The sequence below is a fragment of the Temnothorax curvispinosus genome, unplaced genomic scaffold, assembly GCF_003070985.1.
Source record: "Temnothorax curvispinosus isolate PA1 unplaced genomic scaffold, ASM307098v1 QBEX01013717.1, whole genome shotgun sequence".
In the NCBI taxonomy this organism is placed as follows: Eukaryota; Metazoa; Arthropoda; class Insecta; order Hymenoptera; family Formicidae; genus Temnothorax; species Temnothorax curvispinosus.
Genome location: NW_020223497.1, coordinates 923538 through 937543, shown reverse-complemented (window position 1 = coordinate 937543; position 14006 = coordinate 923538). Strand labels below are relative to the sequence as shown.

Genomic DNA, 14006 nt, shown 5'->3' with positions numbered 1-14006 from the left:
AGAACCCATTATCTCCGAATGAAGTTCTATTCGTGAATCCATTAAAATGTATATTCGCGTTCCGCGTATTTACATCCGTCACAACTTCGCCCGAAAACGAAACGCTGGGATGACGCGTTGTACGTGGCTAACGCGGTTGTCCTCTGTAATACATCAACGGGACGATTACATATTACAGGTGTCGCGTTACGTGCCAAAGCCAGCCGACACCTCACGCGTCGCCCGCAAATCTATCCGGCGACAACACGTGCCACTTATTGCACCGATGTACACGCACAATAAGCTGCGTATACGAACGTGCTTAATCTGTCTAATCAATTTTTGCCCCCGTTCATCCGACCGATGATCAATGTAATGAGGAGTAAACGAGGTAGCTTCATGTTTCGCATCGCGATGAGATTTGCAACGCGCATAATGAGCACTCAGATCGCAACCGGATAGTGTTTATGTATACCTGAATGCGATTGACGAATATAAGCATATTTGTAGAAAACCGATTTCTCGATCTGCGTTTATATACGCAATCTAAAAGTATAATTTATTTTAAAACTTCAAAAATTGTTGCAGTGATTTTTTCGTATGTATTGGTTGAGATACATTATTACATTAACTAGTGAATAATGCAATTATTTATCACACGTTTGCTTAATAATTCGTAGCGTGTAATTGTACCTGTCCATCTATTTTTATGACTTGTTTTACGTTTTTTTTTTTAATTTATGCCACTCCTCCTGCAGAAGTCATTATTACAAGCTACGCACGATTCACCCATCTCAGGATGTAATAGACTATCCTTATCAGCTCCTTGGCTTTGTCGGTCACCCTCGACACGTATTCCTCCTCCGCGGTATTCGCGTCCACACCGCACCGAAGTAGAGTGTTCGAAAAAGGGCCGGACGTACCTTGAAAAGAATTCCATTCGTCGGCGCTACACGGGGCCGCTCCGGGTACCGACGTGCCCTGTCGGAAAGAGAAGGGCACGTACTCGCTCGCGTTTACCTCTTTTCTCGCCCCCGCCCCATGCACACGAGCATACGTGGAAACTGGAGATTCCATCGATGTCAGGAAAAGTAGGTCGATCGAAGTCCCGGCCTTTTGCTGAAAAAGCGAGGAACCGGCTCCATTGTCGCTTCGAGTAGTCCGCCGTCGAGGGAATTACCTCTCTCCCCTTTCAACCCTCTTTCCACTACTCTTCCGCGCCATGGCGGCGCTTCCTCTTTTTTGCCAATTAAAGCCCCAGACTGGACATTTCTCTCTCTCTCTCTCTCTCTCTCTCTCTCTCTCTCTCTCTCTCTCTCTCTCTCTCTCTCTCTCTCTCTCTCTCTCTCTCTCTCTCTCTCTTTCTCCCTCTCTCTTTCTCTCTCGCGCGCTCTCTTGCTCTTTCTTCCTCTCTCCTTCTTTCTCTTGCATGAGCTCCACGGAGTATCCCACGGCAATAAGGAAGTTCCGCGAGCTCTCTCGCGTATACCATGGATTCGCTCTTCCGGGCGAAATTTCACGGGCCATTGACGCCCCGGTCTTTGATATGTCCGTTGGATAGCGCTGGCCACTTCTATACGTGGATACGAGCCTCGAGAGAGCTCCGGCAAGGGTATGGCGTGGCGATTTTTGCTTTGCATGTAACGCGGCCATAATAGCGCGATACGGACAATATTCCACGTAGGAAAATCTTAGGGCTGGCGCGAACCGACGTAATCTTAATGCGCCGTGGATAATGTGGAAGATTGTATTAAAAAGAGTAAGCCATCTTCACGTTTTAAAGTCGCTTTTTATGATACCACGGTATCGCGATAGCATTAGCTTTTATTACAGCCAGGGATACTTAATTTAGGTTAGCTTAACTTTCGGATGCTATATAATCGTAGCTTAAAGAATTAGGACTTTACACCAACTTTGGGGTTTTAAGTGTTATGACTGGATACACAGATGAGAGCAATGCAAACTTTATCATTAATTGTTTTAAAGCAAAGGATTGTTTGTTAAAATAATAATAACACATCTTGTTAGAGTTGAGATTAGATGTATTTATTAGCTGTATATGGGACAGTGTAAATGGAAAATATATCTACAGCTGTAAAAGAACATGATTTATCATAGTAATTTAAAAAGCACAAAAGTACAATGTTGAAAATATAAGCGATATTGAATGAAAAATATTAAAATATGTTGTTGAAAGTAGGCCAATTGATGTTTATACTGGTAAAATTGCATGTAGAAAAAACATGTACATACGTTGAAGGAAGTAAGAGAGTGATTTATATTTGTTTTATTATATTATAGTTGAATATACAGAGTTTCAAAACTGAAACTTATAGAATTTTAAATCCAATGTATTTTAATATAGTTCTGGTCGTAACAAGACTATATTAGTACTAACAATAACTTGTTAGTTAAAGCTCGGCGCAGCTAGGTTGTATATGCGCGTAGAGAGAAAACGAAAAATATATATGAATCCAGAGAAACGCGATATTTTTGTCAGAGGAGCGAAAATATGAGCTAGAAAAAAAATGAAACTAGATGTAGGTCAGCCAATGTTTATGGTAGCACGGAGTAAAGACAAAACGGGCTGATACAGCGGATTGGTAAGATTAGCTGATGTCGTTACGTGGGTTTTGGCGCGCACTGGCGATCTTGGTGAAACTATAGCGCGTCAAACAATATGTGTGCACGGCCTCGCATCGCACGTAATTTCGCCTTAAATCGCGCGGTGGTAACCATCGGTAGCCTCGGTTCGCCGGCGGAAGAAGTTCGAAAGCCAGCCACGGCAACCACCGTAAATCGCCAACTCAATAAAGCAGGGCATAACACTTTATCTCGGAGCATAAGTGCACCCGCCGACTTCCGTGCGTGGGTAAGAAACATGGTCGCGGTATGAAAAGATGTTTCCCGGCGCGGTATCGCCTGGGTTATGGTCAAACTTGTTCTTCCGCAACAAAACCGCGATACATCAACGAGTTACCTGCACGGGGTTTCGCCGCACTCGACCGCGGGTGGATTCACCGGACGTACATCCGGAATTTTTATCGTCAATTCTGCCGCGATGAAACCGCGTTTAATAACACGCGTTTAATTGCAAGTTTACGACGGCAGGAGAGATAAGGAAATGAAGCTTTTTAAGTTCTTAAGGAAAAGGAGCTCCATTATCGTTTTGAGGAAGACAATAGCCTTATGATTTCGTTATGAAATTGTTCCGCCAAATATGAATGTTTTGCCGATAATGGTTGCACCAAGTTTACGCTTTATGAGCTGTTCTCGCAAGATTAACACTTTTTTAACTGAGAAATATCGTAACTTGTTATCCGTAATTCTTTATTAGTATCGATCGATGTATATATGTGTGATAAAGCTTTTGTTTCGTAGAAAATATTTAAGACTCGGCAAAAGGCTCTTTTAGATTTGTCCCCGTTTATTGGTTATTCACGATTAGACCTCGGTGCAGGAGGATCGGCGCAAGACCAAATGCCGGCAATCCGTAAGCTCGCAAACTGCATGCGTCCGTCGGCCGCAAGAAACTTCCCAGCGCGACGCGATCTCTGCATCTCGCAGGGGGGTTGGGCGAGAAACGCAAAAACGTGCTATCGGCAGCTGCAAGCCATTCCGCTTCATTGAAATTCGCGAGTGCAACATTACGTCGTAACGAGACGAGTAGACAACGTCTGTTTCACCCCGAGGGAACGCCCTTCCGTGAGAAGGCGATCGTGCCTCCTGCGGAGTTTCAATCGCGGAACTCACGATTCGTTGCAATCTCCGACAAAATAGAAAGTTTTTCCTTTTTTTCTCTTTTTTTTTGTTACCGCGAGAAATAAGCACGGTTGCTCCCTAATAAGGTACACTTCATATATACCGTCACGCGACACATAGTTGCATTTTGCGCGACGGCAGCGGCGCGAGCGGCGCGGTGGTGGCCGCTTTATTAAAAGCCGGTTTTGTGGTTTCAGATGAGTTCAGGAGTAAGGTGGCTTGCGAGAACGAAGTCATCAATCTCGTTTGTCATCCCGGTCAGAGGGTGGCGATTTTCAGCGCGTCCTTCGGCAGAACGCAATACGAGTCTCTGCAATGTCCGCAGCCGCTGGGCGTGCAAGAAGAAAGTAAGTGCTGCCATCAATTAATGACATCTTACGTCTCTCCTTTAATCGTAATTTACGACTTGTTGTAACTTATTTTTTTAACTCTGCCTTTTTTCATCGAGATTCCGCGACACGCCTGTTCGACATCGCATTACTCGTTATTATTATAAAGCAGTAAGTAATGCGAACATAAACTCGTGTGCTTCAACGCATTATGAACTCTCGCGTGCTCTTCACGTTTCGATATCATCTTGATTCTGTGTCGCATTGTTCCGAGTATGTCACTCGTAAAAAATATTAACGCAACGACACTCTCCGAGATTATAACTCACGTTATGCAGGCGTATCATAAATCCTGCGTGTCACTAAAGTAATGATATCCATCATCATATATTGTGTATAAATACCAAACCGAAATTCTGCAAGTCGGGCGACAAATTGTGTGATTTTCGAGACGCTTCAATTTCTAGTAATATAACGGGGGTTCGATCGATAATCTCGGTCGTTCATTTCTTCTATTTGCCGATGAGTTTTTCTGCACAGAGAAGCCCTCGAGTCGATGTTTGTCCTAGTTTATTGTCATACTTGGCGACGAGATTGCGACTCTTTCTTTCGTGGCTGCCGAAGTTTCGGATGAGGTTCGCGCGATGTGGGAAGAGAAAATTAAAGTGAGTTCTCCCGCAGGGTATTCCTGAAAAAAGAAAGGAAGTTGAGTGTTTCCGTTTCCCAAGTGGAGCGGGATAATTCAATGACCGACAGATGCATTTGAGCGCCAAATGTGACGTTTGATATCGGGAAAGCTTGTTATTCGCGTTCGCGCGCCGGGGAGAGCCGCACGTCTCTCACTTTTAATTCAGGAAGAGCGAGGAGCTTACTTGCCTCTCGTTCTTAAGACGCAGTTTTATTTAACTTTTCAAAGTAAATTCTTTTAACTCGCGAATGAATGCTCCAGTCGACCGCTCGCGTTCCCACGACGACTTTTTGTCCCGTCCAATCAATCGATTCCTACGAAAGCGCACGAAGAGAACGCTGAAACGAGGAAACGTAAACGAGAATGGCTCACTGCGAAGACCGTACTACTGATACTTTAACGATACCATTTAATTCTGAAACATTGAAACGTTTATTTTTCACGTACACATTAAAGGATGTTCTTATTTATCTGACTGGTCTTCTCTTTTAGTTTCAACATTGTATCGTGTCTCGAGTCTTTAATAATAATTCCAGTAGATTACTTTAATCATTTGAGACAATAATCCACGCATATACATGATGGAACTATTCTTATAACCTTACTAGCTACAGCTAACTAACTTTAGAGATAAAACTAGAAAGAGAGAAGGGAAGAATCAATTACTCTCAGTTAAGTTAAGTTATAAAAAAAGATTTTATTTTTTATTTGCCTTTTTACTCTTCTTAAAAGAAAATATTATTTCTGTTCCCTTTATGGGCAAAGGAAATTCTGGTTTTACAGTTGTATGAATAGCTCGGCTCTGTTCACGATGATCCAATAAATCTCTCCATTCCACACAATTCCTTGGTCCACTTATCCGGTCATCATCCGCCAACTCGTAGAGCTACCCTTTAACGCGAAGGATCGAAAGGTTGCTTGCAGCTTGAGTGCGACAATAAGGAACAAAATCTACCGAAATGGTGCCGCGTTATAATAGTGCTTTTTCGTGCTTCCTCGTCATGAATGGCTCGCGGTCGCCTTGATATCCCTTTACGAGACGCGCTGCGTCGTCACGTCTCAGGTCAACTTGAGTGATACGTACATTTTCTCGCACAAAAGCGTATCGGAAACTCCAAAGACTTCCTGCTCTTCCTTGGATTCCGTCTTCCGTCTTTTCTGTCATTCTGCATGAAATCGGATCGATATATATTCTCATTCTTTCTCCGATGCAACTGTGTATTGTCTAAGAATTTTTCCAAGTCTTAGTCAATAACGAAAACAACGTGTCACGCGGTGTCTTTTCAAATCTTTTGTAAATCATAAATGGTGTAAACAGAATCTTACATGTTTTGTAAATGTTGAACGCAAGTTCGCGAATTAAGAGATCCTTCTACTTGTCTTAGACTGGAGAGTTAATTTTATGTAGCAAATGCGTTTTGCATAATGTTTACGTAATCTTCACGTGACTTTTAATCTAACCAAGCAAAAGTGGATTTATATACGTGTAACTCTTGAAAACTCTATCTTTGTAAATTTTTGTTAAAATGAGCTAGTCATTATCGTTTTACCTTTGTGAAATTGTTATTACGAAATATACAAACTTTGTTACTTCCTGCGTAATTATCGCGTTAAATGTTCTATATGGAACATCACGAACACGAATTTCTATTAGTTTTCTTATATACTGTATATTATTATTGTTATCGTTATACTGTTACAGCTTGCATGATGGACTTTGCAACGGAAACCGTAATGCAATTATGCCACGGTAAACGACGATGCTCGGTGGTGGCTAACAGCACAACGTTTGGTAGACCAGACCCTTGCAGCCCAGACAGCAAAACGTATCTCAAAGTCGTGTACACCTGCGGTGAGCGAAAGAAATTCTCTTGCTTCAATTTTGCTGTTATGAAATGATCAAATACAGTTTGTCTTGTAATATATAGCTAATGATTTATTTTCAGAGTTAAAATATATTTTAAAAAATTAATCACATATTTATCTTTTACGAATAATATAAACGCTATAAATATCTGTCTATTAGAAATCTTGGTGTTAGAATAAGGAACAATAGCTTTTGCTAATTTTAAATACGATTATAATTGATTACTAACAAAGAGACATTCTGTGTTTTCTACCGTTCGCAACTCAGCTCGCAAATAAGATAGACAAGTTGATGATTGAGTTGCAAAATATTATGAAAAAAATAGCGGTAATGGGTACAGCATATAGTCGTACAGAGAGAAAAGTAATTACATATTTAAACGAGAAAATTGTACGAGCGTTTTTCCGAGGAATTGTAGCCGGCGGCGATTCACCGTTGCAATCCTTGAAAAGTAGCGAGAAAAACTGATATTACGAACCGTGCAATAACGTGTAGGGGGGGATCTATCCGGAGCTTGCTGCACAATGGCGTATAATGAGCACAGGAACGCTCTTCCTCTGAGGAGAAGTTATTTTATTGCAAGGTTCGAAGTGACTCGGCGCGGCAGCAACGAGTCAGCGACAGCTTTAAACAAAATGACGTCGTCGCAAGGTCTTTCCTTCAACCCGGGACGGGACTCGTACTGAATTTCGTCCTCGACATTTTTAATGGGCACTCTCCTCAGGAACGGTACGTCACGAAGAATGGCGAAAGAAACTGTTGTGAAAACTGTCGACGAAAACTAACGAGCGGCATCAGCCGGAACGTATTTCGAGCGATATTCCATGACGTCGCAGGTCGCTATCCCCCTGAGAAAACTAGAATTTTCCACGGCCATCATCGTGATACAGGTTGCAATTTCAGTCCGCGTGTTTACTTGTTTACTTATGTTCGAGCGTATCCGCAATAATAATTTTGCGCGAGCATCGATTAACGGCTACGTCGGTTATCGTCGATCGGGTTGCCACATTTTTTTTTTAACTAATAAAGAATTCGCCGCAATTTAATCAAAAAATAAAAAATAAACATGTAGAACGAGTTGTGCGGAACGTAAATGCGCACAGTCGCAATATTTGCATCGTCGTTGAATTTTCGTGCGCGAGTACACACGCTCGTGTACAAACGCTTTTCGCGGAAATCTTCGAATCTTTTCAGCGAAGCCGCGACGCCGCAATAACATTCTTCGCGAAAAGTTGCACGCGAATTGGGAGACGTTAACAGGGGAAGTTTTATACCACTACTTGCTAGATGCTTATGTCGTCCCTCGTGAGAGCGGCGCACGGTCGTCACAGTGTTACTCCATGCCCCAATTTGTTTTTTACTTTTACGAGCGAAATTACATACTTCGCGTACACGTACATTTTGTCAGTAAATAGCACAGTGTGCTCTTATAACTGGGTATTACTTTGTTGCGGAATACCTCGTTTACATTAATCGTAACCATTTTTTACCTTCTTAACAAAGGAAGGAAAGTGTAGAAAAGACGGTGCTGTGTTATAAAAAATACGCTGTAATTTTTCTTGAAACATGTAAAATTTATTCCTACCGTGGAAACTGGCTCGTGAATATTCTTCCCTATAAAACTTATTTTTAAGAAGAATAGAAGCTGAATGAGGAGAAGAAGAATTGAGAAATAATTTAAGTATCGAGATAACATTACGTATGCGGTATGAATAACATCATTTTCTAACTTAATATTTTTATTTAAAGTACCCATATTTAAGATATTTCCTTTTGATCTCGCTTCGATCACTCGGCACTTCGGAGTTAACGCGATACTCATAAATTTCGGATACATCAGTGCAGTTGTGAAATGCATTCTCCTTCATATTTTATTAATATGATACGGATTAAAATTTATTGATTGGAAAGATTCGAGCTGAATTTTTCGAGTTGAAATTAAAGTCGCGATTAAAATGGTAAGTGCCTCTTGGCACTGGAAGGATAGGGAGTCGCGTTGGCCCTTTCGTGGCTCGTCGCACGTCAAATTACCGGCCGTAAACGACCGTGCACGGATTATGATTCGTGCGACGTAGCCGAGAGAACGCATTTGTATGTGCCTGTGAATGCCCGCCGATGCGAGCTCATTAGTCAATGTCACTTCGGTTCCTGTTACCGACCGGCAACGTTTGCGAGAGAGAAAAAAAAAGGGAATCGTCGCTCGGTATTCTAATTTGGCGGCGAGTCATGCACAGTTCTTCGTGGCACGCGGCTCTCCCGGTGACCGCGGGCAAAATATGCGCATTTGTTGATACGTGAAAAAATTCGTGAAGTAATGAACGTCCGTCGATCGGAGTCGGTCGCATCTCTTCGCGATCGAACGTTTTAAAATATCGTAAAACCACATTTTACAACGATTTTTATAACAATGTTGTTGTACAATTGACTGCGCAAACGTCTGTAGAATGCTAACTTAGCGATGTGAAGGTTTTATGGTCGATTTATTAAGTTTTTCATTTTTCCACCCTTAAAAGAGCGATGCGTTCATACTTTTTTTTCAAATTGAGATTGCTTTTCCGTGTACTTAATGCCCGACTTAATATAAAAAAATTATACCGGATTTCGAAATAAGTTTCTTACTTATTCGTTGAACCACGTTTAAAGTAATTCGAGGTATTCTAAGGCAATATCAAATCTTCCTTCTTACTCATGCATATATGCGCACACGTTGCCAAGAGAACATGCTCGAGGAATAATAAAATGGCATGATAAGAAAGTAAGGCTTGTTGTGAATCGAATTTTTTCGCGGCGTAGATTGCTGATTCAAAAAATTGAATTGTACAAAAATTACGTCGAAATTATTTTATTCATTGCAATACTTTCGATAAAATTGATACTAAATACATATAGATGAAAGCATAATTATGAAATATTGATTATATTTTATAAATCATATCCCCATTATGTTCGGATATTTTGTATGCATTTTGAACTTTACTTTAATGAGATGTAGATTCAAATTACAGAGTATTGCGTGTCGAAAATATTCATATTTGAATCAAAAAAATTACATTATAATATTTTTTATTTATGTGTTGCAATAATATTATTTGTAATTTTTTACTTACATTTTCGAAGATTAGCAAGACAATAAACTATGATGTAAATGCGATCATTTAATAAGATTTTTGCGATTAAAAGATGAAAACGCATGAAAAACCGTGGATATTTTATTGACAATATAAACTTAATATGTAGCGAACGACAATACCGGAAACATTCTTTCCGTTGAGCTTGCATTCGATTGGATGACGATATTCAGAATGGAATCAAACGTACTTCCCATACTATTCATGCTATTTCTGTAAAGCGCGTGCTTTCCATACTATTCATACTATTTCTCTAAAGCACGTTGTTCGTTGTCTTCTTTGCTAAGTTCTCCCGAGGTATTTACTTGGAACAATTATCGAGCGATTTCAAAGTGTAATTGGATCCGCATGAATTATCAATGTACATCAAAGTCCCACCTCCTCCTCTTTGATCCGACACGAGCGTGGATCGTCAATCGCGCTGGAGTTGGAAGTAAAGCTCTGCAAATCCACGTTCCACGAGATAGATGTAATCGAGTCCCTATCGATTATTGCAGCATTGGAAATATGCTAATCAGGTTAGATATGATCAGGATATATTTATTATCAATAATATAACAAAATTGGCGAAGTACACAAGAATACGAGTTATCCATTATGATTCTGACTCGTTAAATTGGATGTTTGCCTAAACTTTACATGCAGGTTTTAGTAATACGATTAAAAATAATCGTTCGTAAAATATTTTATTTTTTGACGAAGAAGTAAAAAACTCATCTTTTAGATATAATTCAATTCTATTCTGTACTTTTTCTTTTTCTTTTTTTTTTCTTAAATTGAAACAGTAAAAATAATAAAAAGACGCTTCTTAAGAATTACTCGGACATTATAAGGATATAAAGTCAGTGATAAAATGCTCTTTCCATAATACGTGTATAAAATTTTTAATCGTCACAAATTAGTCTCCGCACGCTAAACATATATTTTTCCGCGAGGTAATATCCGCGAAGTAAAAAATCTCTCTTTCAAGCGGAACTTATTTACAGCAGAAGCTATTAAAGAACTATGCTGGTAGGAATAAGAGAAGGGTAAACTTCAGGGAAAAAAATATTCAAAGCATGTGTTTTTTTCTGGTGGTATGCGAACTTTCATAATTTATAAGAGGCAAAACACGGTACCATCTACAAAGCCGGATAAAGTAACTCCTGATTCCATTCATCAACTCTATTTATAAACGGTGGTTTATTAACCGTAAAAGTTTATTCCATCACTGTCGTTTGCACTTAACTCAACGTTGTTTCGATTTGTGTAATTAGATTCGCGTGGCTAAAAGTTTCAGGATTTTTCATGAAAGATACCAAAGACAGATTTACCTTGTTAACTATCACTTATATATATAGAAAACAATTTAACCCAACAATAAATATTCCATAAAGTAATTTCCTGTTTCTAAAATTACATTGCAAATATTGTATTATTTTCTAATGAAATTAATTTTTCAATTGTAATTATTTTCTGATAAAATTAATTTTTTGTATTTGTGTTAATTCTAATGCTCTTCTCTATTCGATTCGACAGTAACGACGTTCAATAATTCCAACAAAGTTTAGGTACTAATCGTTAAATATTACATAGCTAAACTTTTCCAGATAACGTTGCTTGATTAATCATAAATCATGATAATGGTTATTAGCTGGTGTTACGTACAACGAGAATGAGCAACTTGAGAATTCTCCTCTGTTATATATTACGTTTGTTACATTAATTATTATCCACGTCTCTTCAACGATAGAAGCTAAATTCGTTGGATTTCACCATCCATTTCCCTGGTACAAACTGAATCACCCGTTGATTTCACACATGGGATCTCGTTGACAAAGTGAATGTACATACGTAGCCTACATCCAAAGCCAAATCAGTCGACGCTTAACGATGTATGAATGCATTGCTTAATTCCACGGATATATACGAATACATCGGTTGATATCAGTCAATCGAAAAAAATAGATTAAGCTCATGGTTTATTTTCGTCTCGTCGCGCGCGCGCGGTCGCGGTTAATTATTACTTGTTTTTCGCAAGAGAATTGCCAATTCTCGCCGATAGTGCCCGACTGATTTTGCCGTTTTATATACATGCGTCGTCCGTCGGACGTATAAAATCATTTATGGAAATATCTTTTAATCACATTTCACAAGATTGTTCAATTCAGTTTAATACATTTAAATAATTTTCTAGGAGACGTTAATTGAACAATTTCGTTGAAAATCATCTTCAAAACTTTGATTGAATTCACTTTTTGCATTTGCAATACTTTCAAACTTTTTTTTAGTTTTTAAGTTGCTAAACTTTTCTTATTACAATCTCTTCTTTTTTTTTTTGGCCTTTTATAGAGATATTTTCGTGACCTAAGATTTTTCGAAATAGAATTCAATAGAATGATTGAAATTGGCGGCCAGCCGCTTTTACATAATAGCCGTTCGATTTACAATAATAGGGGGCCATTGATACGCTCCGTGCTGCTTAACGAAGCGTCGATGCATCACGGCAATTCGTCTCAATTGAATTTTGACACGTGGCTGAAGAGTCATGTCAATCAACGATAGAAAATCAAGCTCTCGCGTAGCCACGAAGCTAATTAGGGATCGAAGTGCCAACTCGATGGCGCATACGGCTATATAGCTACTTTACATCACAGGGTTCATCGCGAGGTAATGACCCCTCGAATTTCAGCCATTAATCCGACCTACGCTGCTAATGAAAAATATCCTTCATGGGACGAATAATCAATTCAATCCGCGTGGAACGAAGTCATTATTCGATATTGACTAATAATTTACATTTAAACGGTATATTTCAAAGCACGGCGTTGTTCCAGTTTATTAATTCTTTGTTAACTCTTGAGCCCCGCTATCTTTATTTATCAACAAGAATGCGATCGTTTGATATTTATCGCATTGTTGTAGCTGCAATATATTTTCATTAGAAATGCGGCGAGCTAACATATCACAATTTATTTTGGTTACAGAGACGTATTTTAATTAATAAATAGCAAATGCGCGAGATTGTTTGCATTAACGATGGATGATGTTTCAGAAATATGTGCTATATTTCTAAAACTTTACTGTCGCAAAATATTTGCGAGAGCAAAGGGATCTGTGTTATTGATTATATTTGTTTTAAAGAAAAAATAAATGTTGACAAGTGCCACTAGTTACTCTATCATATGTGCGCTCGAAAATTAAAGAGGAAAAAATCATACCGATTTTTTAACATTTAGGTATTCTCCAATATTGACGGCGATACGTTTTACGATATGAAATACAGGAGATGTCTCTCGAAGATAACCAAATACTTTTTGCACACAATTAACGCAGATTATAAAATTGCACGTAAGAAGGTAGAAAATGCGAATTTTGAATTTAAGTTAAACTTTTCTACTCTCTCTTTTGCCATAAGTACTTGATTGAATAGAATTATAAATTGCAACTAATAAATTAAATAACTCTCTTGATATGTCTCATTATTAATACATTACAATATTTGTTGCATATGTCTCATTAATGCTAATTTTGTGTGCATTTTGATGCTTGTAATTATTAAATTACTTTCGACAAAACTTTAAAATATATATAATTATAATTGGTTATTATTGGTATTAATTGCTTATATTTACATAATTTTATACACAAAAAAATAAATGTATCCGCGAACTAAAAATCACAAAAATTTTGCTTTTATAAAATTTAGAGCGCGAGGTAAGAACATATTATGCCGCAAAATTGTCTTTTAGACATGTTAACGTGCGTGTGATACGTTCAAGGTCCTTTGCCGGAAATCTCTCTCGATTTCCATTTTAAAGAGCGAATTACTACGTGGACTACGTGGTGATGCTTCATGGAAGATTAATGAACTAATCCTTCAGAGCCGACTCTTTCCCATTCCGATTTTCAACCTTGGACGTTTTCTAAAAAAAAACTAGTTGCACACATCGGCCATCGGTACGGTTAATTGATGAGTTGCAAAATAAAAGCATCGCGTAATACGGATGCGAGTAAATTTTATTGAACGCCGCACCCGAGTTTCTTCGTTTTCTTGTTTCACTGTAATTTGCTTCGTACCGACACTGCCAGATATAATTCTCAGCTTTGAGTGGCAGTTGCCGATTCTCTTTAGTTTCCACGACAGTTGCATTCATAATAATTCCCGATCTATCTGCAGAATGCTACGTAGCCGAAAGCGCTTTTAACCATTTATTGTACGTCCGTAACATTATGCGTGAGTTGTGTGCTGTTTCTAGGTTCAGACGAGTATA

General features: G+C 38.9%; 1 protein-coding gene across 4 annotated transcripts in view; it reads left to right on the top strand.

The window, feature by feature from the left end:
- LOC112463850 (protein eva-1) overlaps positions 1-14006 on the top strand; it is a 156817-nt gene that overhangs the window by 107433 nt on the left and 35378 nt on the right. For all 4 annotated transcript variants that reach the window (XM_025030477.1, XM_025030478.1, XM_025030479.1 and 1 more), the window contains exons 4-5: positions 3939-4088; positions 6461-6610. In XM_025030477.1, coding sequence (XP_024886245.1) covers positions 3939-4088; positions 6461-6610 — 300 coding nt within the window. The remainder of the gene's footprint in view (positions 1-3938; positions 4089-6460; positions 6611-14006) is intronic.